Here is a 27,299-nt window from a genome sequence, read left to right as displayed (position 1 = left end):
CGACCGGCTCACCACTTACAGTCAGGCCTCGGTCAAGGCACATCACTCTGCCTACTAGCTCCTGCATAAAGCACCATCTCACGAAGCAAGAGGCTGAGCTTACAACCTCCTTTGTGGCATCTTTATTTTTCTACCTGGTACATACACAAAGTGAACGTGGGTCAGAAAAATCAGCTGGACGTAAACCCTCCAGCTAATTGTAAAACAGATGGGCAAGGACGTGGAGGGTGGGGATGGCAATTCCAGGCCAGCTTCCTCCAAGGGCTTGTGGTCTAAGCCTGTGACCAGAGGGTGCTCTGGGCAGGCCCACGCAGTGCAGACTCTGGTGAGGAGGGACAAGAAGGACAGTCACTAAAGGGACAGCAGCCCAGCATGAGTTTATTGGCTTATGACGTCACGTTCCTGCTTGATGAAGTTGATCAGCCCATTGGTGGAAGAATCGTGAGAGGTCACTGGGCTGTTGCCATCAAGCTCAGGCTCAATTTGCTTAGCCAGCTGCTTTCCCAGCTCCACTCTGTCAGGAAGAAGAGAAAGAATGGTATGAGAAAGGTTCCAGTACTGGCAGTAAAATCCACAAGCATTCCCCACCCTCCCCTTGAGTCAGCAACTCACCCCCATTGGTCAAAGCTGTTGATGTCCCAGATGATGCCCTGAACAAAGATCTTGTGCTCGTACATGGCTGCAGAGGTGGCAGACAGTGCGCATTAGGGCTCTACCAGCCCAGCACAACTTACCCCAAGCAGGTGGGACCGTCTCCACTCACTCACCAATCAAGGCTCCAAGAATGAATGGAGTGAGTTTGGTGAACACAATAGAGTTGGTTGGACGATTTCCTTCAAAGACCTTCAGAAAATACCAAGGAATGTCCCCAGTTAGTCACGATCCCTAAGTCCACAGAAGGCAAGCCCATCCTGCCCCAGAAGCTGGGATATGTAGGTCTTTGAGCACAGCCCCTCCTACTGTGCAGGACAGGCCAGGCACGCCATGAGCCCCTGCCTTGGCCCCAACTCCAGTATGCCACCCGAAGCCCACTTCCAAAGTGCTGACCTTGTGTGGCAACAGCTTCTCCAAGTCCTGTGGACTCTTTCCTGCAGCCTGGAGCTCCTTCCGAGCCTCCTCTGTCGACTTCCCCTTCATCAGGGCCTCAGTCTGGGCCAAGAAGTTGGCCAGGAGAATCTGACGAGAGAGACATCCAGTTATGCTTGGAAGCACTGTCCGAGCTTCAGGGAGAGGGACAGACTGCCTGGCACTTCCCAGTCATGGCTAATGCCAGCCTGAGCCATACTGCTGGCCTCCACCCTGGAGCTCAGTCGGATCCAGGGGAGACAGCAAGGCACATCTGATGACACTGGAAAATGGGTCACTACCCCTTAGGGAATATGTACTACTTGCCAAGGGCCCTAACAACTTTCCTGACATCTATTCAGATCCTGAAGAGGAAAGGCCTCATCTCTTGTAGTTGAGCCCCAGTTTCTTCATGTGAACAGCACTGACTTGCAGAAGTACGGAGGGGAAGAATCTGATTTCAAACCCAGGTCTCAGAGTCCACAGCTGATGCCCACAGTAACCCATGCTACTCTGCACACCTGAGACAAGGTGTGATCAATCCTCTTCAAGGATTTGTCAGATGAAGAGCTGGATGATTTTCCCATTTGCTGCTGAGGTAGGCAAGACCTTGGCTCTGTGATTTTTGCCCCCTGCTGTTATGTCTGTGTATATTATGTTATGTGGCAAAAGGGATTTTATGGATGGAATTAAGGTTACAGACCTTAAGATCTAGAGATTATGCAGTTGAGCCCAATGTAATCACATGAGCTCTTTGAAGAAGACAAATGAATTGGTCACAGAGATGCAACAGAAGAAGAGTCAGGAGAGAAAGAAGAGAGGCTTGGATGGGACTCAGCCCACCACTGCTGATTCTAAGATGGAGGGGACCACAAGCCCAAGTGGCTTCGAGAAGCTGAGAGTGACCCCCAGGCACCAGCCAGCAAGAAAATGGGACCTCGGTCCTAACCTGAGCAGAGACTCAGCAGAGCCCGGTGGACTTCAGATCCACAGAAACCGAGATAACAAATGGGTGTGATTTTAAGCCAGTAAGTTTGTGGTAATTTGCTATGGCAGGAATAGAAAACTAGTCTCACTGCCAACCAATACATCAGGTCTTAAAAGGTCTAGGTGTAATGTGAGCCTAGTAAAGTGTGAGGAACGTCTGGATGGAGGCATGAGGGGTCTTACCTTGTGGTGCAGACCCTTCCTTATAGGGTGCTGAGTCTGGACGGGGATGAGGAAGTCACAGGGTATCATCTTGGTGCCTGTGAAGAGCACTGTGTTCACCCAGGTGTCTACCCCAGCCCGCGGGGGGAGGGCACTGACCTAATGGAGAGTCTGCAGTGGTGGACCATCTCCCTCCCAGCAGCACCTGTGCCCAGGCCAGGCAGGCCTACCTTGGTGAATGAGCTGGTAGAAGGCATGCTGACCATTGGTCCCTGGCTCCCCCCACACAATGGGGCCCGTCTGATGGTCCACACGGGCGCCGGACTTGGTGATGTACTTCCCATTGGACTCCATGTCACCCTGGAATGTGGACAGAAACCCAACCCTCTATCTGCAAATGTTACTCCTTTGCATCCTGTGCCTAACTCCTACCTGGGGTGTACCAGGTATGCCTGCCCTGCCCTGGTCCTGTGAGATTATCTTTTTATCTCCCCTCACCCGTGAAGACACAGGTTCACAAGCTTTCTAATTTAGACCACTCTGCAGGGAGGACCTGTGACCAGGAGGAGGTAGGTGTGGAGGTTCTAGGAAGACGTCCCTAGAGCAGAAATTGTTCACAAAATCTTCAACTGGTTTCTTAAGGGAGAAGCAGGCCAGCGTCCAGAGGGTGCAGCCTTTGAGGGCTGTCACCTCAACTAGGTCTGGGTCTTGGGCGTCTTTCCCCACCTTCAAGCACAGGATTCTCCTCCACATGTTGGTGAAAGTCTGCTGTGCCTGCCCGAGGGCCACAGAGCAGGGCAGGGCCGAGTCTGTGCTGAGCAAAGGCAGGAACAGATGTGGAAGGGCTGCTGCCCAGAGCAGAGGCTGGACTAGCAAAGGGGCTCTGGAGATTCCAGGGGGTCAAGAGCTACCACAAACTGGGTGTGCACTTGCTTTTCTGCAGGGACAAAGCCAGTACAAGCCATAGGCACCCTGACCTGTGGTCCTACCCTGTCTCAGGCACACAGAGTGATGTCCAAGGAAGAAATGACCCAGCTGAGGAACACGCCCAGAGCCAAGCCAGAGCCTGACCGGCCAGAGCACCATGATAACCAGTCATGCTCCTCCCAAGGAAGTCAAACTCAGTTGACCCTGAGATCAAACAGATCCTGGATGCAAATATTCACCATGAGATGGGGAGCAGAGGCGGGCCTTGGTCATGCTCAAGGGTAATGAGGAAAAGGCCCTGGACGTGCAGGAAGCTGGCTACCTGGGCTCACAGGCCTCTCAGGCCCCCGACAGGCTGCACTGACCCCACAGCCTGCCTGGCAGCTGGTACCTGCTGGAAGTAGGCAGCAAAGCGGTGCAGGTACTGGTCATAGGGCAGCATGGCATGCGTCTCACACCCAAAGAAGTTGATGTACCAGATACCCAGCAAAGCCAGAAGGACGGGGGCGTTCTTCTCCAGGGGTGCCGTGCGGAAGTGCTGGTCCTGAAACGAAAGCAGGTGAGTGGGCACTGAGCAGCTGCCAGGAAGGAAGGGGGTGAGGGAGCGGGGAGGGAACTGGACTAGCTACGTGATTCTGGCCAGCCTTGGCAGAGAATACGAGCCTCTGCACTTACCATCCAGTGAGCCCCAGAGAGCAGCTGCTCGAAGTTGTCAAATCCTGCGACATAAAAGCAGCGTTAACAGAAATGGCTGTGCCCTAAGCCCTTCTGGCAGTGGGCACAGCTTCTTCTGGAACCAGGGAAAGGCTGGATATGGAGCCAGAAGAAAGAGGACCTGGAAGAAACTGGGCCTGCAGAAAGCCCCTCTAATAAGAGCCGGCTCTGAGTGCAAAGGTGGATCTAACTCTGCCTTATGTGGGAAACAAGGCCTTCTCAACTCCCCTCTGGGAAACAAACAGGACTGCAATTGTGAGGGGTACAGAGACTGGCCAACCTGCAAACCCCAAAGGAAACTCGGTCCATCCCTCATGACCTGAAAGAAATGTATCAACAAGGAGAGGCGAGGCTAGTGGCCTATGGGGACAGGAAGGTGTTCAGTGATATGAGACCATCCAACCTTAGATTCTCAACATCATCTCCCAAGCTACAAACATACACTCACCCACGTGCAGAGCGATGGAGAGTCCAATGGCTGACCAGAGCGAGTAGCGTCCTCCTACCCACTAAGAGAGACAGGAAAAGGTGCTGAGGAAGGGTTGGCACACCCGCCCCCTCCCTCCTGCTACAAAATGTGCCCCCTTAGAGCAGTGCTCTTCCACAGGTGCAGCTCAGAGGGCCTGGGCCCAACCCACCTCTGGCCAGGTGCTGGGACTAATCTCAAGACCTTACCATGGCTGGCCCTGTCTTCTCAGACACCAAAATACCCAGTGCCTTACACTTGTGCCAGCTCCAGCCTCCTCAAACACTGAAAGACCCATAATCTCATACCTGTGCCAGGTTTGGTTTCCTGAGACACCGACAGACTCAGTGCCTCACGCCTGTGCCAGGCCTGGCCTCCTCAGATGTGGACAGATCCAGCGTCTCATGCCAGTGCCTTGGACACTGACAGATCAGAGTCTCATCCCTGTCCCGGGTCCTACTTCCTGAGACACCAACGTACCCAGAGCCTCACACCTGTGTCTAGCTTCTTTGAGCAATGACAGACCCAGCACCGCATCCCTGCGTTTAGCTCACCTGCTTGGACACTGACAGATCACAGTCTCGTTCCTGTGCCTGGCTCTGCCTCCTCGAACACTGAGAGACACAGCGTCTTCTCCCTGGGCCATGCTCTGCACCCTCAGACCAACAGGTTCAGCACCTCATATGTGTGCCCAAGCATGCTTCCTTGAACAATGAAAGACCCACACCGCCTCCCAGGCTTAGGCCCCACCTCTCAGATAGTGAGAGACCCAGTGCCTCAGACCTGGGCCCGGCCTTGCCCCTTCTGACACCGACAGACCCAGCACTTCCTAACTGAGCCCATTCCCAACTGCTCAGACTGTACTGACAGACTCAGCACCTCATACCTGTGTCTCGCTGCTTCAAGACACCGACAAGCTCCGTGGCTCATACCTGGACTTCACTGATCACCTGAACCTCAGCCCCAGGATGCACCACATGCCTTTTTATGTCCCACTGCAGACTCCACTTTGTATCACCAGAATCCTCAGAACTCCTTTCCATCTTCCTAACAACTATTTATGCAGCCCCTAGCACATTCCTAGCACAGGAAATGGAAAAAGTGCATGGGAGAGAAAGAGTTAAATGAAACAATCATGTCAATAAATGTGATAAAGAGATACAAGAGTGTGGGAGAAAGGAAATACAGTACAGAAACCAATCATAAAAGGAATCTGAGGGGTGCTTGAGCCTAGATTTGACGAAGAGCAGGCATTACCCAGGGAAGCACTGAGGAAAAGCATTCCACCAACCAGAGCAGCAGGTACAAAGGTCCTGTGCAGCAAGAGCAGCTTTTCTCAATAGTGAGAGAATTAATCCCCACAGAAAATGCTTTGAGAGACTTAACATCACTTCTCCCAGGGACAGTCCAAGGCTAGTACCCTTCTAGATGCAAAACACAGATGCTAATTTCATTACAGGTGATGGATGCCTTAAGGCATTAGGGCTTAATTTTCTATTGGAAGCCCACTAAGATAGGTTGGCCAGGAGGAAGCTCTGAACAATCTAGAATATGAAGGAAGGAATGGGGACTGGAGAGTAAAAGCTGAGAGGCAAGGCTGGAGAAGAGAGAAGTCAGGGCGAGGTGAGAACGGAAGCGGAAAACCACCCAGGACCCACAGTCGTCATCCAGAGAACGATGCTACCCTGGGAGTGCAGACTCAGGAGGTTCAATTAAACGGGATGAATTGGGAGGATGCGAGAACCAAGTGTGGCCCAGAGGTCTCTGCCTTGGGTAATCAGATAGTGGGGCCCTTTACCTGGAATGGGTCCAGGTCTGGGGGAACCTTACCGCACAGACTGTTCCACTGGCCACACCATGCCTGACATAGGCTCTTAGGTCTCTCCAAACAGATCCAATTCCAGGAACTGAACTGAGCAGACAGCCAGCCCTCAGACTGACAGATTCCAGGCCACTAACCTTGGCTGAGGCTAGATCATCAGACCTCACTTTTTTGGAAAGCCTAGCAATGCCAGTGAGTGACTTGAGCCTCTGAAACCTCAACCTGCATGCAGCACAGGTCTCTGGAGCTCAACTATACCTACGGCAGGCCTCTCAGACCACACCTTACAGGTGTAGCTCCTCAGTCCCTCCAACATTCTATGCCTCACCTGTGTCCCAGGCCTTGCTTTATCTAACAAGGTATAATCCTATCTTTTTCCTCACCTGGGTAAGGTGACTGGTAAGTCACCTATGCCAATCAGACTCCAACACTACAGACGACACCTTGCTGTAGATCCTCACGCCTCTGCAATGCCCTGAGTTCTGCCCAACACACCTGACCAGGGTGCTGACTGGGTTCAGACATTGTCTTACCTAATGCTAAGGGCTCTTGAGCCCTTGCCAGGCAGACCCAGGTACACATACCTCGAGTGACTGTCTTTTCCTTGACAGGAACCCCACAGTACCTACCTAACCATGCCAAACCCTACCACTAAAGGTCCCACCTGTGTCTGACCTACCGTCTCAGGCCTCACCAGCCACACCAGCTATGCATTCCTGGGCCAGATCTTGCCCACTCATTTTGCCTAACAAGCCCAGGGATGCCACTTTGTACCTGAATCCAGGTGGCAAGAACCAACCTAAGATCATGTTTCTGCCCACGTGACTCTGGACTCATGAACTCACAGACAAAACCAGCATTGGGCATGGAGGCAGTGGCTTCCCCTGGGAGGTTAGCTCTGTCTGTGTCCTACTCCAGTCCTCATACTGCAGGATTATACACCTGTCAGAGGCAGGAGTTAGACAGCTCAGCTAATGGACCAAGTTTCACATACCTGTTTGGGCCTGATCCTTCCATCTCAACCTATAGAGAAACCCAGGTCCACCTCCCTGAGTCCAGCTGAGACTCCTCACATCTTCCAGAGAGATCCAGCTTTACCTACATGGGCTCCCAGGCCTATCTTGAGAGTCCCAAGTCTACATCCTATGCTTAACTATGATCTTTACATCTTCCACACAGATCCAATACTACCAACACTAACAACCCTTGCTTAACCTGTGCACCAATAATACCTCAGTGGAGTCACAGACCTCATCAGATGTGAACATTTCTGTGTACCTGTGCTCCACAGACCCCACCTGAGAGATGTAGTTCTATCTACTTGTGACTACCCCATGTTCCCCAAGCCTAACCTGTGAGACCTGGGTCAACGCACCTGAGCCAAAACCATGCTCCAGTGACTTCACCTGCAGGATCCAGGTATACATACCTCTAGCTCCAACGTCCTTGCTTGAGAGCCACATCCACCTACCTGTGTCTAACTTTGGCCCCTGACGCTCTTATGAGCCCCACAATGCTCTGCCTGACCTGGAAGGCTGCTGTACCCTGGTGCTTCAGGCCTTACCGCTAAGACCCAGGGGTACCTACCTTCGTCTGAATCCAACACCAGAAAGGGCCAACTCTACCTACCTGTGTTCAACCTAAGTCCTTAAGCCTCATGAGACACTACACTTGGCAGACAGGCTTTGCCTACCTACCTTTGACTCTGATTCCTCAAACCACACCTGATGGGCCAGCAGCTCCACCCACCTGTGGATTGATCCTGGGCCCTCAGACTACACCTGATAGGCTAGCTCTACCTAACTGTGTATGACCCTGGCTCCCTGCACTGTACATAGTGGGCCAGTTCTACCTACCTGTGCTTGATCTTAGCTCCTCAGCCACACTTGGAGGGTCAGCTCTATGTACCTGTGCTTGAGCTTGGGTCCTCAGACCATACCTGGTGGGACAATTCTACCTACCTGTGCTTGACCCTGGGTTCTCAGATAAAACCTGGCAGGTCAGGTCATGCCTCTGGCTCCTTACACTGCAGCTAGAGGGCCAACTCTGCCTACCTGTGCTTGACTTTGGCTCCTCTGGTCATATGTGGTAGGCCAGCTGTACCTACCTGTACATGACCCTGGTATTTTATACTGTACCTAGTGGACCAGCTCTGTCTACCTGTGCTTGAGCTTGGTTCCTCAGACCATATCTGGTGGGACAGCTCTACCTACCTGCCTGTGACCATGGCTCCTTATACTGTACCTAGTGGGCCAGCTCTGCTCACCTGTGTTTGAGCTTAGATCCTCAGACCATACCTAGTGGGACGGTTCTACCTACCTGTGCTTGACCTGGGCTCCTCAGACAGTACCGGGCAGGCCAGCCCTGCCTACCTGTGCTTGACCCTAGCTCCTCTAACCTCACCTGGCAGGCCAGTTCTGTAAACCGTTTGATCTTGATTCCTTACACTGCAGCTGGTAAACCAGTTTTACCTTCCTTTGCCTGACCCTGAGTCCTGAGACACATCTTGCAGGCCAGTTATACCTACCCATACTTGACCCTGGGTCCTCAGACCATACCTGTGATCCAGCTCTATCTACCTGGAAATGACCCTGGCTCTTTATATTATACATAGTGGGTCAGCTCTGCCTACCTGTACACGATCCTGGTTCCTCATACTGTACCTTGGGGACCAGCTCTGCCTACCTTTGCTTGACCTTGGCTCCTCAAACCACATTGGGTAGGACAGTTCTACCTACCCATGCTGGACCCTAGGTCCTCAGACAATATGGCAGCCAGTTCTACATACCTGTACTTGACCCTGCTTCCTCAGACTGAACCGGGCAGGCCAGCTCTACCTATAGATGACCATGGCTACTTCCATTGTAGCCTGTGGGCCAGCTCTACCTACCTGTGGTTGACCCTGGGTCCCAGAACACACTTGGCAGGCCAGCTTTGCTTACCTGTGCTTGACCCTGTGTCTTCAGACCTCACTTGACCAGCTAGCTCTGCCTACCTGTGCTTAACACTCACTCCTCAGACCTCACCCAGTGGGGCAGTGCTGCTTCCCTGTGTTTGATGCTGGCTCCTCAGGACATACCTAGTAGGCCAGTTCTAGCTACTTGTGCTCGCTCCTAGCTGCAAAGATTGCACCTGGAGGGCAAGCTTTGCCTACCTACCTCATTTGCTTACCCCACCTGGTGCTTACACCTCAGCAAAGGCATTCAGTTCTTACCTGAGCTTGACTGACTTTTTAGATTTCACCTGTCAGGCCCAGTTTAACTTGCCCTGATCCTGGCTCCCTAGACCTCACCTGGCAAACCCTGCTCTACCTACCTGTGCCTAAGCTCACCTGTGAGACAGAGTTAAATGAACCTAGCCATGGCTTTTCAGGTCAACCTCCCTCGGCTCGCCCTTGGTTTCATAGACATTACTTGAAACACTAATCTACCCACCTGTGCTTACCCCAGCTACTCAGAAGCAGAATACAAACCAGGGCCGAACCTCAGCAGCTTAGACCTCACCTGTTCAAGACCCAAAAATGCTAATCTATGTATCGCACCTCCACTCCTCCAACCTCACCTAATAGACCTGTTCCACGTACCTGAGACCCCGAATTCACAAACCTTCCAGAGGGATACAGTTCTACATCCCTTTGCCTGGCTCCAGCTTTTGGTCTTTTCCCACGGGACCCAGGACTGTTGACCTCTTTGGTATGCAACACCAGAACTGCTGAGATATCAGCTGAGGACAAAGTTTTGACCTCGACCTGACCATGGTCTTCACCTGTCAGACTCACCTCTGTCTCTGCCTTTCTTTAGCTCCTGTGTCCTTACCTGATTGATCCAGTTCTATCTAAATGTGCCTAATCTTGGCTTCTCAGGCCTCCTTAAGACACCTGGTTACAAACACCTTATCTGATTCCAACTGCTGAGGCCTCTGATAGATGTGGCTCTACAGACCACCCCTGGCAGACTCCATAGTCACCCCTTTATTTGCAGTTTCGCTTCCTGCAATTTCAATTACCCATAGTCAGTCATGGAACAAAAATACTAAATGAAAAATGCCAGAAACAATTCACAAGGTTTTAATTGCACACCATTCTGAGTAGGTGATGAGATCTCATTCTCTGTCCTGCCCAGGAAGCGAAGCTTCCCTTTGTCCTGCATATCCACGCTGCAGACACCCTCGCCTGTTAGTCACTTAGCAGCTGTCTAGGTTATTAGATTGACGGTCATAGTACCACAGTTCTTATGTTCAAGTTACTTTATTTTACTTAATAATAGTCCCCAAAAGCAAGTCTAGTGATGCCTATGACTCAGATATGCCAAAGAAATGTCATAAAGTACTCCCTTTAAGTAAAAAGGGGAAAGTTCCCCACTTAATAAGAAAAAAGTTGCACCCTGAGGTTACTAAGATCTACAGTAAGAACAAATCTTCTATCCATGAAATTGTGATGAAGAAAAAATTGTGAAGGGTGAGTGTAGCACAAGATATTTTGAAAGACAGATCATATTCACATAAGTTTTATTATAGTATATTGTTATACTTGTTCTATTTTATTATTATTGTTATTAATCTTAAATTAACTGTTATTAATCTCTTACTCTCCCTAATTTATAAATTAAACTTTACATTAGGTATGTATATGTAGGAAAAAACAGTATATCTAGGGTTTGGTACTAACCACAGTTTCAGGCATCCACTGGAGGTCCCGGAATGTATCCCTGTAGATTAGGGAGCATTTCCGTACAAATCTAACCTGACCAGATACTTCCCTCAGAACTGACAGATTCCTGGCTGCCTACCTCAGCCAAAGAGAAGCCTGGTGAGAGCTCACTGTGCCAGAGAGTGCCTGAGTGACTTGTGCCTCGGACATACCCTGCAGACAAGGGTGTCTACATCTTTATCTACCATGAGCTTCCCAGACCATGACTTACCGATATAGCTCCTCAGTTGGTTCACCTGCCTGTTCTTTACCTGAACCAACTCCCCAGTCCTCATCTTTTACCACCAGGTGCATTCTGACTCTCTCTCTCATGTGGACTCCTCAGACCCCACCCCAGCCAGACTGTGCCACAGGCCACGCCTTGGCCTGGTTATAGAACCTTGCTGCTCAATACACCTGGTAGAGAGCCAGTGAGCTGACCTGGCTTGGGGTACTTACCTATGTTTGTCTTATCCTGAGTTCTAATCACTGATGCTGACTTCTCAAAACTGATTAGAGACCACAATGTATGTGCCTGTCCCAAGCTGCAGATCTAAAACCTCAACTCACAAATCCAGATTTAAATACCTGTATGCAACTTTGGATCCTCAGATCTTACTTGACAAAACCATTTCTAAATACCTGTGTCACCTCCAGAATTCAAAGACCTGTACCTTTTACCTGTCCTGACACCTTCTAGAACTCATCTGTACCTGTGCTGATTCCTCTTCGTACCTCACTAGGCAAAATTAGCTCTTCAATGTGTGCTGACTGGCTGAGCCCTGACACAGCCCACAATTTACTGCCATGTCCTGCCTGATCCCAATACATGAAGCTGCCCCATGACCCACCTCAACAGACGGGGCCTCACCACTTCACACACCTCTGCCAGACTGGGCTCTTCCAACCTCAACTCAGAGCCAGTGCAAAATCCCTATGTCTGCCCTGACTCGTCTGCCTCACCTGAGACACCCGAACTCCAGAAACTTCAGCTGTCCTTGTCCTTGGCTCCTCAGATGTCAGTGTCTCAGTTCAACAATAAATACTTTCAGTGAACCACGCTACTGTCTGGACCAGCCCAGGAGGCCTCCACTGTGCCTAGCCACTCACTAGCCAGCCCCAGCCCCATGTTCCTGTGGCCCAAGTGTCATTCCTAGGCCTTACCTGAGAGACACAGTCCTCTCCCTAAGCCACAGCCCAACTCATCTCTGCATGCTGAGCAGTTATGGACACTGAAAACCCAGCCTGGGGCATGCCGCCGCTCTGCGAGGCTCCCTGGCTAGCAGGAGCACCCACATGTCCCTGATCACCATTCACTCAGGCTCCAGATCCCTGGGAGGAGGTGCTAGGTGCCTCCCCTCCTTTGTCAGGCATACAGCCTTTGTTAGAATCTGCAGTTTCTCTCCACCGAGCTTCCTCATCTGAGCCACTGGATGCAGAACATGACTTGAGTGACTTCCCAATTCTTCCAAGCATGGTACGTAATTTGTTCCATTGTAGAAAGAAGTTAACTTGTTACACACAACAACAGATGCCTGAGGGCTTAATTCCCTCCCAGACTCCTAGCCTTTTAGAGCTTTCAAAGGTTACATTTGTGAATGATGCCACTGTGCAAAGAGCTTCCAGTCTAAAGGCCCGGAAACAGCCCCAGTGGGACGAAGCCCTCTTTGGTACGCCTGCCAGGGTCATGCCCACTGCATTCAGAGCACCCACACCCTGCGCTATATCCCTGCACCCCAAGCCTTCCCTGCTTTCCACAGCCAGAGTCCATCTCATACCACTGCAGCTCTCGGCCAAGCTGCAAGGACAGCTCCTGCCTACTGCTTGGCACCAGCTGTGGCTCCAGCAAAGATGAGTCCATGGGACCATCTGCCGCTCGAGTGGCCTGCAGCTCTACCACTCAGTCTGGGTTTGCTTTCCGAGCTGCGTGGCCAGGCCCTACCCAGGCCTGAAGCCTGGTGCCTTCCCTCTTTGCCGCCCTCCAGCTGCTCCCACAGCATCTTTCCAGGCCTGCATGGTCACGTCCCCTGCCTCTGCCCTGGCCCTTGACCTTTTCAGATTGTGGCTGTAGTTCCTGAGAAAGGTCATCACTGAGAATAACTCACAGCCTGAGCTTCATGAGGAGGGTAGGGGCGGCTCCAGTTACCCCGCTGTGGGTGCTGCTGGCAGGCACCCAGGGGAGTGTCGCCGTGGCCTCGCAAGCTTGGCCCACCCCTGATGGAAGGAGACACCTCATCCTGACAGGGCTGCTCCTGCCCCACAAGCCTCTCTGAGGGCCTCTTGGGTTTTCTCAAAGCCAAGAATACAGCAGGTGCTCAATAAATGTTGCCCTGACTCCTCCATGGGCCCCTCACCTGTGCTCACTGGTCATGATTTAGCAAAGGACACATAATTAACCCAGCAAGTGCCTTTACTTACATCCCAGAACTCGAACATGTTTTGAGGATCAATTCCAAACTCCTTCACTTTGGTCTAAAAGGGGCAAAGGGGGAGGGAAAAAAAGGAAGCATGTTATTAGATGGGCAAGAACAGGAGCCTTGGGGTAAAAGGGGTTGTGCGGTCCGAGCCATGGGAGCACCCTCACCTTCCACAGAACCCCAGATGGGGCAGGGCTGCAACAGCCCAAGAGTCCAGGACAGGGACCAAGAGCTGCTTCCCCCAGAGACGGACACGAGGTCAACTCAAACCCAGTCCACCAGTGGCTTAGACCCTGGGAGGCCTTCCTGCTGAGGGGGCTGCACACCCAGTGTGAGAACCAGGTTCACATGCTGCTCTGACAAGACCTACCTACGTGCCTGTCAGGATACCTGACCCTCAGGACGTTGGAGAAACTGAACCTAAGACTAGGACCTGAGCCCTGGCAGGGGCTACCTCCCAGGCCAGGTGCCACACAGCCAGGACACCTCCCTAGCCCTTTCAAAATCTGCGACCATGACTCTGCCAAGGAAGCCTCTAGGGGACGATCAATCCTATTCCTCAGGTGCCCCAGTTCCCCAGCAGAGGTGCCCTCCCAAGCAGCCTGAGCTCTGCCTGCAGGAGCCAGGCAGCGGGACTGTGGTTAGCCATTCTAAAGGTGGGCTCCTTTCTCACCTGATGGACAGGTCAGCAATGGAGGCAGGCATGGGTGGAAGGGGTAGGAGGGAGCAGTCAGGAAGTCCTGGGTGTGGTTCCAGCTCTGCACCAACACCAAGCCCACCACACAGCAAGCACTCACAAGGTTTGTCGTGGTTGTCACTCCTGGAGCCCTACGCTCTCCCCCAGCTGGCCCACCCTACTTTGCACAACCTTTGGCCAGGAAGGCTATGAGACCTGGTGGGCAGGGGACCCACATTCTAATCCTGGCAACCACTGGGCAAAAAGTCACATCCCTTCATTGGGGCCAACATCCTTATGTAAGAAATGAGATGTAGCCCCCATCCCTGGCGAGCACTCCATTTGGGGAGAGGCCGGTGGCAGGGAGGAAGAGGCCTGGGGAGGTCATGTGTATGGAGTGTTAGGCCTGGGAGGTAGATGGGGTTGGCACAATCTCGCTGACTGTAAATCCCTCGTTGGAGCTGCAGAGACTTGATGGGAGAATGCAGAAAAGACAAGAAGAGTTTGTAGTTCACGTCCCTCATAGGCAACTAACCCTCATATCCCATCGGCCGAGCCAAGATCCCCGAATCTGTGAGCCACATCTTGGCATATGTATTCTGAAAGGCCATGCCTTTGTGTGGCCTGGGCCCTTCCTGGGATAGTCTGGGGACCCACATGGGCACTTACCGTGTTGGTAGACAGGGCAACAAAGTGTTTCGCAACAGCAGAAGGCTACAAGAGACAGAGCCAAGTTACGCTGAACCCATCCCAGGCGGCCTCCCAAGGGAGGGAACACTCCCATCTCCAGAAAAACCAAATTCCTTGTTTCTGAGGCTGTTGGAGGAGCCCTACTTCAAGGTCAAGAGGACAGAGGGGCTGGAGGCCAGCTGGCCCATCTTACAACATACAACGCCCAGGAATGGCCCTCCCCATAAGGTGGGTGTGGCCTGGGACAGAGGATCCTGCAGGGCCAAGGGTCCTTAAAGGAATGTCCCAGGCCAATTAGATCAGGTTCTGCCACATTTGATGTGTCTGGGACTGGCAAAGCCAAATATCTTAACCAGAAAAGTCAGGCACCAGAGAGGCTGCCTCCTGTTATACAAAGTGGACCATAGGACTGGGCTTGGCCACTCAGGTGGATGAGCAACACCCCCCCACCCCGGAACCCGTCCTTCCTGGCCTACACACTGCCCACCGCCTGTCCACCACTCACATCCTTGGCCGACTGGAGAAGCCAATCCTTCGCTGTCTCTGCGTTCGTGATGGTCTCCTGGGTGGTGAAAGTCTGCAGCCAGAGAGCACAGCAGTTGGTCCCAAGCTCAGCATCTGTGCAGCCTTGACCCAGGGCTTAGCAGCACAGGCTATGTGGGTGCCCAGTTGTCACAAGGAACAGTGCACGACACCACATAACCTCGACCCACATGTCCACAAAGCCATGACAAGTGGCTGTGTCTGGGGCTAAAAGGGGCCTGGAAGTAGCAGTGTCATCCTGTGATTCCAGGACTTCACAAATAGAGGGAGGGGAACCCTAGCAAGAGCCACAGCCTACCCACCTTCCCCCTATCCCGCCAGAGCTCAAAGGCCGGAGCATCTTCCAAGAGAGGGGCTGCAGCCACGCCTGGACCTCCCTTCAGACCAGGCTAGGCTGTATCGGATAATTCAGATAGAATTCTTAATATGTTATGTGCATTAATGAGACTTAACAGGGCATAAATGACAACAACAAAATGCTTACATTATCTGAGCATGCCTCTGGGATCAGAAAGGGGCAAACACTAGGGACAGATCTCTAAGGATGAGAACAGTCCCAGGCTGAACACAGATCCCACAACACGAGTAAATATAGCCCGAAGACCACAATTCAAATTGATCAGTCCAGGCTTTCATCAGGTAAACAGTGCTTGCCCCTAGACAAGGAACAGTCTGCGGGCAGCTATGCTGACCCAGTCCACAAAGCCCAGCTCACTCAGAAGTGGTGGGGAGGGTCCCATGCCCTACCCTCACCCCAATACACAGTGGAGAGCCAGGCTGGGTTTGAGGCCCGTACCTTGGAAGCGATGATGAACAGGGAGGACTCAGGGTTCAGGGCGGCCAGGGTTTTGGCAATGTGTGTCCCATCAATGTTGGAGACAAACCAGACCCGGGGGCCTCCTGCAGAGTATGGCTTAAGGGCTTCAGTCACCATGAGGGGTCCCTGTGGGAAGATGCAGCATCAGAAAACAAGATTCCAGGGCCAAGAGGTAGGGACAGCCAGGTCCCATCATGGAAAAAACCAAGGCTCTAGGTGGGACCCCTCACCCCATCCAAGACCATCCTCTCCTTACCAGGTCAGAGCCACCGATGCCAATGTTGATGACGTCTGTAATGGGCTTGCCGGAGTACCCCTTCCAGTCATTGCTCCGGACGCGCTGGTACAGAGCAAGAGATGTGATCAGCCCAAATCCCTGAGGATAAGCTGCTGCTCAAAAATATCATTACTTCTGCATCCTTACACGCCAGTCCTAACTTCCACACCCTCCCAGGGGCTTACTGCGCGGCAGATCTCTGCCACATTCAACTCCAACTACTTCATTATTAGCAAAGTGGGATGACATCCCCACCTCATATAAATTGTGATAAGTGACATTATCACAACTTATAAAACAAGGACAAACCCTCGGCAGAACCCAATACATCAGAGAGCAAGAGATGTGAAATGCCAACTACTGTGACTGGTCTGTACTGGAGAAAGGAATATCAGACAGGCAGCCAATCTCCACATGGGCCCCAGTGATTCTTGCCTCCTGATATTCACACCCTAGCAGAGACTCCCTCACTGGAGAGGGCTGACCTGTGCACTCATGAGGAACATGCTATGAACGTGATGGAGCATGACTTCAGGAGCTAAGGCTTCAGGACTTCAGGCATAAAAGGCCTTCCAGGTTCAGCCTTGCTCTCTTGTGTCACTCACTTTTGGCAAAGCCATCAACTATGTTGTAAGGACACACACAGGACATCACATGAAGAAGCCCATGTGGCAAGGAACTGAGGTGTTCTTCCAACAGCCAGGGCAAAAGCACCATCCATGAAAGGGAATCACCTTGGAAGAAGATCCTCCAGAACCCACTAAGCATTCAGATAAGTGCAGCCTTGGCAAACATCTTGATCACAACCTCAAGAGAGATCCCCAAACCAAGACCAACCAGTCAAGCCACTTCGTAATTTCTGACCCACAGAAACTATGTGAGGTAAATGTTTACTGCTGTTTTAAGCCAAGTCTGGGTATGATTTGTTATGTAATGATACATAGCTAATACAGACTTTGATACCAGAAATCCTTGCCAAAGTAGAATATTGCCATAACAAAAACCAAAACTTTGTGGGCAAAAGCTAAAAGAACCTTGAGGAGAGAGTTGGCAAAAGCCTTAAAAAACACAGGGAGAGACTGTTAACAGAAGTTTGATAGTCCTCAAAGAGGCTGCCTATATGGATTTGAAGAAAAGGGAGGAAAACATTATTGGAAATTGGAGGAAAAAGGACCCTTGTTATGTAGTGACAGAAAGTTTAGTAACACTGTGGTCTGCACTGACAGGGAAAGTAAAAGATATACTATGTATGGTCTGGATCATCTAGCTACAGAGATTTTCACTGTATGAAAGGAACTGCCTGGATTTTTGGTGCTTACTATAAAAATACAAGAGGAGAGAAATAAGCTAAAGGAAAAACTCTTAAACAAAAAGAAGCCAGGGATTGCTGGGTTGAAAATTCCCAGCCTCTCTAGAAAGCAAGTGATGCTAAAGGTAAGAGATTGCTTCTTGGCAAAGACCAAATGCAGGGCACTGTCACAAGAGCACACTATAAAGACAAAGCTGAGTGTAGCTATAAAACCTTTTGTTCAGACCTCAGAAAAACACCGGATATAACACAGAGAATCTTTTGGTCAAAGATAAGGCTTCTAAGAGGCTCAAGAATACTGTCACTGTGGTCTCAAGAAAAGGACTTATCTTGAAGAAGTTGGTGGGTATTGCTTTTGCCTAATGGAGTGAAGCCCCCAGTAAGTTTCATAGGAAACTCACAGTTTTTAAGATAACTGAATTGTCAGAAACACCACCAACTTGGACTAAAAGGGACAGAGATGGTACAAAGAGAAAAGAAGCCTTTAGCTACCCACATTTCTACAGGCAATAAGCTGAGAAAATTATGCAGTTGCAAACAAAGTAACTTTCATGTAAAAGGGATAAATGAAGGCAAAGCCAAAAACCCTAAGGAATGATTCCCAAGCCTTGAATGATAACCTAGTAACTGCTAACATGTGTCCTGCTGGATTTCAAAATCGCTTTGGACCAACAGCTCCTGTATGCCTCCCATTTCTCCCCTTTTTTTGAAAAGGAATTATCCTATCAGTTATCATATGCTTATCTCATCATTGTATTTTGGGTGTGTGAGGGGGTAAATAATTTGTCTCTTTAATTCACATGTCTTCAGGTCAAAAGGAACTGTATTTATGCTGTATTAAAAGAAATTCAGGTATCACTACACCTGTACCTAATTTAGATGATAAGGTTCTTGACTTCTAGCTGAAACTGAAACTGAAACCTCAGAAGGTAAATGGGGATATTCTGCATGTGGAAGGAACAAGATGAATCACTGGGAGCCAGAGAGCAGAGTACGGTAGCCAGCCTCCAAGATGGTTCCCAATGATCCTCACCTCCTGGCATTGCATTCATGTCCTTCCATAGTCCCCTCCCACTCTGATCAGAGCTGACCTGTAAAACCAATGGGGTATTACAGATCAAAGAGTGTAATTTCTGATGTCTGCTCATAAAGGACCGAGGCACTCTGGATCATTCGCTCTGGGGAAAACCAGCTGCCTTGTCAAGAGAACCCTCACATGCCCTGTGGAGAGATCCACCTGGTGAGGAACCAGAGGCTCCCAAAAGCCAGCACTAATTGCTGGTGACCCACTTGGAAGCAGATGCTGCAGGCCCAGTCTTTAAATGAGTGTAACCTTGCCTTGGCCATATAGCTCAGTTGGTTGGAGCATCATCCTGACATGCCAAGGTTGCAGGTTTGATCCCTGTCCAGGGCACATACAAGAATGAATTGACGAATGCATAAATAAATGGAACAACAACAACAAAGAATCAATGTTTCTCTCTCTCTAAAAATCAATCAATCAATCAATCAAACAATCAATGTGACCTTGAGCCAACATCTTGACTACAACCTTATGAGGCCTGAGGCAGAACCAGCCAGCAGAGACACTGCAAATTCCTGATTCACAGAGATGTTGGTTATTGCTTTTAGCTGCTAATTTCTGGAGTAATTTGAAGACGCAGAAGCTTTTTTTTTTTTTGCTTTAAATAATAAAGTAATCTGCCTATGAAAAAATTTCTATCAATACAGAAAGGAAGTTGCACATTTTCTCAACCTTCAATCTCACCATTAAAGATTTGTTACAATAAAGCATCTCAGAGGTGAAAATGTGTATATCTTTAATAAAACTACATGTACTCTTTATTTAACCAGATGATGTTTTACAACACATGCCAATTCTGTAGCTTCCTTTTTTAACTTCAGAATATATCCTGAACAACATGGCAGGTCAACGCAACTGTAGCTCCCTAATTCCTAATGGTGCTTCCTAATTCCTGTAGTATGTGAACATACACTCATTTTACTGTTCAGTTCTCTCTGATAAATGAGCTCAGGTTCTTTTCAGTTTTTGCCATTTACAGTCAAGGTCATGGCAAAAGTCCTCACCCAATCTCAGGAACCTATAGGAGCACAGCCATGGGGAGCACTCCTCACCATGGAATTGCTGCCATTCAGCAGCTCTTTTATACTATAAATACCCCATCGGACTAAGTCAGGTACTCCAACAGCCAGCTGTAAGGAAGGACTTTCCTGGAAACGGCTCCCCAGACAGCCAGTGGCACACTCTCCACAGGGTATTCCTGAGCTTTAGTTCTTTATTTTTAGAGAGAAGGGAAGGGAAGGAGAAAGAGTGGGAGAAACGTCGATCGCTTGCCTCTTGCACGCCCCCAACCTGGGACTGGGCCTGCAACCTGAGCACACGACCATTGGTCAAACCTCTAGAGCAGCAGGCTTCCCAGGCATATCAGCTCTGCCACTCAAGCAGATGGCTGAAAATGCCCCTCCTGGCACCCAGGGGCCATCATACATACCAACCACTGTTAAGGAACATTGCGGAAACCAGATTCCCATCAGAATGGGAAGTATTTCCTCACCCAGCGAAGTACGATTCATTCAGCTGCCAGGCCTCTAGGATTGATGTCCAGATCACATCCTGCCATTTCAGGTCTGAAAATGGCTCTTAGCCAAAGCAACCAGACTTTGACCGGCCACATGGGGGCCACTGCTTTCAGGAACAAGCTGACCAGAGCTCAGATTATCACTCCCAGAGCACATATAATGAAGGTGCATACACCCACACAGACAAACAAGCCCACAGACATCGCCCTTGTACTCCAGGCTCGAGGACGTCTGCCACCCATTGCAGAATCACCCCTGGGAAAGACACTGAGGCAACAGTGTTGATATGGCGAAACCTCTAGCTGGTCTCTGAGGCTACAGTACTATACCCCCACTCAGGAAAAGTTATATGCATTAATGCTGACATAGGGACATCTGTTACATATTGATAAGTACAAGTAAGCTTCAGAAAAGTAGGTAAAAATAAACCTGTGGGTGTGTGTATATTTCAAAAAGGAGACCACAGATGTCTGTGTACATGCATAGGAAGCCGTTGGAGAGTTGTCTGGGGGTGTGGGCAAAGAAATTTTAAAACAAGGGACCTGACTAAAGAGATTATGAAAAGCAAGTCTGTTCCCCACTCTCCCATCCATCGGGAGCCTCACTTTTCGGATCTCCACCACTGGCCAGTTTGTCCATAAGCCCAGAGGTGTCTATAGTTCGGGAAGGAAGCCGCTCAACTGCTGCTTGAGATGGGTTTCCTCAGAACAGTGTTGGGGAAATTTGGGCCTTAGCAGAGTCCCCGAAGGCCAGCGATGACACAGGCCTCCCCCACCTCGGGTTGCAGTGAGGGCTTGAGTCCTCTCCAAGGAGAGTGGAGGGATGGCCCACCAGGACCCCAAATCCCAAATATATGTACACATCCGGCTAGAGGCAGTGCAGCGTGACAGCTGCTTACCTGACAGAAAGACTTCATCTTCTCCAGGACCCTGTTGACCTCTGGCATCACATCCTTGCCATCCACCAGAATAGGTGCATTTGACCGGTTCCGCAATGCCACGTGCAGCACTGCCCGATTCTGGGGACAAGACTCAGAGTGAGAAGACCCCCACCCCAGGGCAGTCACACTCCCAGCTGCTCATGGAGCAGTGTGGCCCCGAGAGTCGCCTGAAGCCCCTGAGGTCTCTGTCAGTACCCGGCCTCCTACTGAGAACCCACTATGAGCTTATGGAAGTAGGGCCTACCCCAGGCCCTGGGGGAAGGTAAGGCTTGTGCTGCTCCCTTATGTGCTGCAGATGATCACAAGGAGACGGAGACTGGAACCAGCCTCAAACAGGCCCCAGGGCTCATAGATACTCAGCGTGTAAAAAGCCAAAGGAAGAGGAACACAGAGGGCAAAGGTGGAGAGTGGTGACAACACAGGTCAGAGATAAGCGATGGCTCCTGAGGACTAGGGCTCGTTAAGCCTAATGTTGCCTCAGCTTTCTGATGAGAGTGCATGGTATTTGCTGGCATCTTTTCAAAAGTGCCCCCAGCCCCTCGAATAGAAGGCAAAGCAGGCAACTCAAGCTTCCCTCACCAAACAGCCCCATTGCCCCAACTGCCAGAAATAAACTGGACCCTAAGTCTGTGGTAGGTGCCAGGCAGCTGGCCTTGCCATGTGATAGCAAGTCTCAAGCTGAAGCCAGCAGAGGAGTCCTTGAGGGAAACAGATCTAAAGATGCCAGGTAGGCAGGAAAGAGATGATCCGGGGAATCCCACCCAGGGAGAGGCTCGCTAAGGTGAAGGGCTTCGTGCTACCCTGCCTGACCCCACTCCTGTCCCACATTCAACAGGCAAATGCACCCCTCCAGGAAGCCCTCCTTGACTGCAGCCTTTCTCAGCCTAGCCCAGTAGTGCAAGACAGATTGTGTTTGAGTCCTGGCTCTGTGTCTTACAGCTATGACATCTTGGATAAGCAACTTGACCTCTGAGCCTCAGGTTTCTCATGAGTAAAAGGAATCTAAGTCATAACAGTCTGAGGCCCAGCCTCTGAGTGCTCAGCGATTGTTATGCCTCTAGGTTTCCACAGAAATTCAGGCACGGGCCCCCATGCCTGGCTTTACCACTGCTTCTTACTGTCTCCTGCCACTGAGGAGGTTGATCTTTTGACGTAAGATTCTCCTTTTTGGTAATAAAACTTGCAGCAAAGCTGCATCAGAGTTCAGTTCTCCAAAGAAGCCTTGAGATGTGCTCTCCCTAGGCAGACACGGGGGTCCATTCCCCGCTCACCAGATCCAGACCATGAGTCCTGGGGAATACACACCCCAAGGTTGGGCAGCTTGCTGAATACAGGCCCTCAGGCCCCTTGTTGAGTAAAAATGTTGCCTAAGAGGCGAGGTGAAGACACAGTGAGGCTAACGGTCGGCGAGGCCAACGGTCCCATGAACTCTAAAGGGAAGGAAGAAGCCCTAGAGGACCTGTGAAGTCTGATGCCCCCCAGTCCTGCTCACCTCAGTGAAGTTGATCTTCTCGCCAGAGAACATGTGCTCCCGGGCAGCCTCCACACCCCTGGACTTGGCCTGTGAAAAGAAGACACTAAGGGCTAGTCCTACCCACATTTGCCACCAAGAGTCTAAGCTCCCAAGCATGAGGCCTGGTGCAGCCCCAGGTGGGGCTGGCAGATGGCTGCAGCCTAGTGCCCTCCCCCCTGCCTGGGAAGGGTCTGTTCAGAACCTGAGACCAGGCCAGGAGCTCAGAGCGCTGTGTTGGCATACAGGCAATCTCTGAGGTCCATTAGAGAAGGAAGTAAAGATTTTCACGGATGTGGGGCTCCCAGGAATCCAGCTTGCCCACCCCACCGTGGGACACAGGCCAAGCCTCCCACAGCAGAACATTACCAGGTCCACCAGCATCTGCATCACACCGTCCGTCACAAGGTTCTTGGAGTAATCCACCAGAATACGCCCATGGTTGGTATTGAGTGTCAAGCTGCAGAAAGATGGCATAAGCCGTTGATCACCACACCAGGCTCCCCCAACTCCAGCCTGCTCCCTGACCTGAACTGCTTCCAGGGAAAACAAAAAATCCTTCTTGTGCCACACCCCAAACAGGCCTCAGTTGCCCAGCGCAATGGTGCTGTCTGTCACCTGCCTGCTGACTTTTCACTCTGCAGCAGCGGCAGAGTGAAAAGGACCACCCTCTGAATGAAGAAGCTGTCTCTGGATGAGGAGCCATTCCTCCCCTAAAGCTGAGCTGGGGGATGAGAAGACCGAGAGCTAGGTGCACTCCCCCTCCCGAGTCCAGGGAGGGACCAGTCCCTCCCTGAGCTTCCGCTAAGCGCCTCAGCTTACTCAGGGAAGGACCCAGATGACAGGGCTGGCCTGCGCGGACTTCCAGCCTGGAGACCCAGACCTCCTCTCCGCGCACACCTGCACCAGAGCACGCTCGGGCCCAATTCCGGCCCCCCACTCCAAGATGTCCTCTAATCGACTCCTTTCCATTTCCTGGTCCTTCCTAAGTCTCTGGACCCAGTCTCTTCTGCAGTAATCACATCCTCACACCTTCACCATTCCACCAGGCTCGCTGCAATCCCCCGGGCCTGCCCCACCTTGACTACACCCTGCAGAAGGTCCCTAGCCCTCAGCCAGGAGCGAGTGGAAGGGGCAGCCCTTCCCCGCCTGCTGCGTCAGTGAGGGCCTCTTCGCACAACAGCCGAAGGAGTCCCTTGTCGCGGGGGCTGCAGGCAGGCGACAGGAGGAGGGTGAGGGGCATGTTCCTGTGGGGGGGGGGGGCGCGAAGGGGCCCACTTCTCATGACTAAGCAGCCCCGGGACCACTGGTGAGTGCCCGGAACCTGCTTCAAGGAGGCGTCAAGGACGAAGTGCGGCCTGAGTCCTGGTCTGTGGCCTGGGGTCCCCACAGAGCGCCAGCCCCGTCCCCGGTCCCAGGCCCACGCCCTGCACACCTTGAGCCGGTGTGAGGCTGCCCCGCGAGCCCGGATCCCGGCCCGCACGCCCCGCCGGCCTGCGGCCCCGCGCGCACCTGAAGTGATTGAAGCGTTCCTTGTTCCCTTCGAAAAGGCGGCGGAGGTTGAGATCAGAGCTGTGCTCACGGTGCCATTCCTGCAGCTTCTGGAACTGCGGATTCTTGGTGAGCGCGGCCATGACGAGAGGAGCTGGGTGCACGGGCTGGGACGTGGGCGGAGGCACAGGAACGGCCGGCGACGCGCTGCTAGCGGGGTTCGGAAGCAGCGGTCTTTATGGCGCAGGCGCCCGGGCCCGCCCCACCCCGCCCGCCAGGCCACGCCCTCAGCGTCGGCCCGCCGACCTTGCCAGCAGCCTGGCTGTGGGGCCTCTGCTGGTCTCTCCCTGCAACAGGGTAGCCACTTGGGCTGCCCTCCAGTGACCTCTGCTTGGATGTGACTGGGGGATAGAGACCGAACTCTCCGTGCCCAGTCTGCTTGATCATTCGTTCGTTCATTCATTCGTTCGTTTATTCATTCATTCAACACAACTCTGAACATTTTCCACGTTACAGGTGGTGTTCCAGGTGCAGTGGATACATAAGTGACACTAAGAACAATATATGGTACGGCAGATGCTGGTGCATGTTATTGAGAAACAGAGAGCTTGAAAGAATACTGGGCATGGGGGTTGCAATTTTGAATAGAACGGTCAAGGGAAAATCACTAATGAGGTGATATTTGAGCAAAAGCCTGAAGAAGGTGAGAAAGCAAACCAATGGGATATCTGGGGAGAAAGTGTTCAGGCACAGGAAAAAACAACTGCAGAATTCCCGAGAGCAGCAAGCATGCTTAGATGTTTTAGAAGCAGAAGGAGGCAAGTTGTCTGGAACAGAGTGAAGGAGGGGAGAGTGATTGCAAATGAGTCAGAGGAAAGGAAGGCAAAAAGATTACGCACACCCTGCAAGTCATTATGAGAAGCTGAATTTTTATTCTGAAAGAGATGGGAAGGCACTGAAAGGTTCACAGCAGAGAAGGGACATCATCCCACATGTTTTACAAAAAATCAGACCCACAATGCAGCAGGAAAGGAAGTAAGGACAACAGATAGGAGGCCACTGCAGTAACGCTGGCCAGGGACAAAGGTGGCTTGGGGCAAGGCAGTAGGAGTTGGGAAAGGTGATCTGGCTATATTGTGAGTGAAGAATTGACAATTTCCTGGTAAGAGAGAGAGAGATTGGTCAAGGGTGACGTCCAGTTTTCTAACTGAATTCCTAGAAAAATGGAATTGTCATTACATCTTGCAGAGGAGCAATTTTTGAGGGGAAGATCATAATCTTATTTTTGGACATGTTGAATTTTCAAAACCTATTTGACATCTAAGTGGAGGTGTTGAGTTGAGTATTCATGTCTGGAGTACAGGGGAGAAAAGGTTTCAGCTGGAGGAAGAACTTGGCAGTCATCAGCGAACAGACAGCATTTGGATTACACTCTCTAGGTGAGAGTTTGAATGAGAGGGAGTAAATGCAGTCAGAGAGAACAGGCCCAAGAACTGGGCACCCAAATTGAGCTTGTTCATTGCTGAGTTCCCCAGAGAAGCCAGCGGTCCAGGAGTATGCGCTGCCCTGCTGCAGTCCCAAGCATAGATCTTCCTCTCACCCCCCTCCCAGGTCCATGCAGTTGATGCCTCCTCAGGCCTCTGCAAATGGCTTTTCTCACCTTGCCCAGAATGATCTGGGGTCCTAAAGATGAAGAATGAAAATAGGGAGGAGTTGAAAACTGAAGAAATGAGTGGTCACAGGACTTCGCAGAGAACAGCCCCTGTCCATGTGACCCTTATTTACTCAGAGGAGTTGTGGATCAACTATCAACTCTGAGATTTAACTGAGCCTCCCATACCCAGCACAACTGTGACAACACTGAATAGCATCTTTTCTGCTAGAGTTCATGAGAAACACTCCAGCCAGAGTTTCCCCTCCAAGCCAGTTTTACTTGTCTGCACAGAAGGGCACTCCCACGCCTAAATCCTGTGTTTTAGAACAGAACCTCATCCAGTTAGAAAGCCAGTCTCGGTAGCCACTGCACATCACCCACTTGCCTTAAGACTCCTTGAATGACTTCTAGCCCAACACACTAACTCCTTTTTTCTAGTAGGCTGTGTTTGGTGACTATGGTAGACATCTCTTGCCTTTGTCCAAAATCATTACCTCCACCCTTGTGTTTCTTCCTCTGACTCCTCGATTGCAGCAGAGATGAGCACATGACCTAAGTCAACCGAACAGGGTCTTTTTCTGTGACCCTGGTGCCAGCCCAGAAACTCCCAGCTTTTTTTAATTTTTGTTTTTTAAAAAATTTTATTTATTTATTTTTAGAGAGAGTGGAAGGGAGGGAAAGAAAACATCAACGTGTGAGAGTATCATTGATTAGTTGGTTGCCTCTCACATGCCCCCAATTGGGGGCCTGGTTTTGAAACCCAGACATGTGCCCTGACCAGAAATCCAGCTGGTGGCTTTTTGGTTTGCGGGATGATACCCAACCCACTGAGCCACACCAATTAGAGCTGTTTATTGATTTTAGAGAGAGAGGAAAGGAGACAGAAAGAAACATTGATGTGAGAGAGAAACATCGATCAGTTGGCTGCCTCTTGTATGTGCCCTGATTAGGGATCTAGCCAGGGATTGAACCCACCGCCCTGGGTCAGGGAAGCAAACCTACGACCTTTTTGTGTACGGGATGACGCTCCAACCAACTGAGCAATGCAGCCAGGCCAAAACTCCCAGATTTTTGTAGTTTAAGTTGCCTTTTTGAAAGGACAAACCTGAGGTTCAATCCCTGGTGTCAAGTAAAACGATGGAGAGAATGACGCCCAGGGAGATGCCGGAGTGAACCACATAGGGCCCAACTTTCTGGGCTGGGCCACCTCTGTCTGCAGCTGGTACCCAAATCAGTGATTTTTCTCAGTGGTGTCATTTACAACTCCATGTCTTTCTAAAGGTTTTATGGGTGTTCACCTGACCACTGCCACATTGTCCTCTCCAATTTCCTCTCTCATCCATCCAAAACCCATAGGAGCAGCTTTGGGTACTGCAGAAGAGGCAGGAGACGAAGCCCCTGATCATTGCCTTTTTGAAGGTTTCATCTTTTGACATTCCTTCATGTACATCTTCAGAAGTTTGGCCTCTGTGGGTCCCAGCAGCTTCAATTATTCTGGATTTTCCCCATAATATTTTAGCTTTAATATTGTACTTTGAAATTCC

The 27,299-nt window shown here is 51.0% G+C and overlaps 1 protein-coding gene across 1 annotated transcript; it reads right to left on the bottom strand.

Moving 5' to 3' along the window:
• Positions 1-94: 94 nt before the first annotated feature.
• Positions 95-24,337, bottom strand: GPI (glucose-6-phosphate isomerase). Its single transcript, XM_054589002.1, has 18 exons — positions 24,123-24,337; positions 22,980-23,070; positions 22,593-22,661; positions 21,059-21,178; positions 16,230-16,313; positions 15,953-16,099; positions 15,119-15,190; positions 14,593-14,637; positions 13,249-13,302; positions 4,304-4,364; positions 3,817-3,860; positions 3,533-3,685; positions 2,445-2,574; positions 2,236-2,312; positions 1,048-1,176; positions 768-843; positions 613-679; positions 95-514 (listed from the first exon to the last, which is right to left on the bottom strand). The coding sequence occupies exons 1-18, from the start codon at positions 24,242-24,244 to the stop codon at positions 379-381; spliced, it is 1,677 nt and encodes a 558-aa protein (XP_054444977.1). The 5' UTR covers positions 24,245-24,337; the 3' UTR covers positions 95-378.
• Between the last annotated feature and the right edge of the window lie 2,962 nt (positions 24,338-27,299).

This window comes from Pteronotus mesoamericanus, unplaced genomic scaffold, assembly GCF_021234165.1.
Source record: "Pteronotus mesoamericanus isolate MK-2021 breed Mesoamerican mustached bat unplaced genomic scaffold, CSHL_Meso_final scaffold_165, whole genome shotgun sequence".
NCBI classification, from domain to species: domain Eukaryota; kingdom Metazoa; phylum Chordata; class Mammalia; order Chiroptera; family Mormoopidae; genus Pteronotus; species Pteronotus mesoamericanus.
The sequence above is the reverse complement of the archived record's forward strand: the minus strand, read 5'-3'. Positions and strand labels throughout refer to the sequence as shown.

What these genes read in the sequence shown, in the direction of transcription:
- GPI (XM_054589002.1), bottom strand. Translation starts at nt 24,244, where the DNA reads ATGGCCGCGCTCACCAAGAATCCGCAGTTCCAGAAGCTGCAGGAATGG. An exon ending in AGATGAAGTCTTTCTGTCAG is followed by an intron (nt 16,314 to 21,058) that starts GTAAGCAGCTGT and finishes GCTCTGTACCAG; the next exon opens with CGCGTCCGGAGCAATGACTG. An exon ending in GCATCGGTGGCTCTGACCTG is followed by an intron (nt 16,100 to 16,229) that starts GTAAGGAGAGGA and finishes ATCTTCCCACAG; the next exon opens with GGACCCCTCATGGTGACTGA.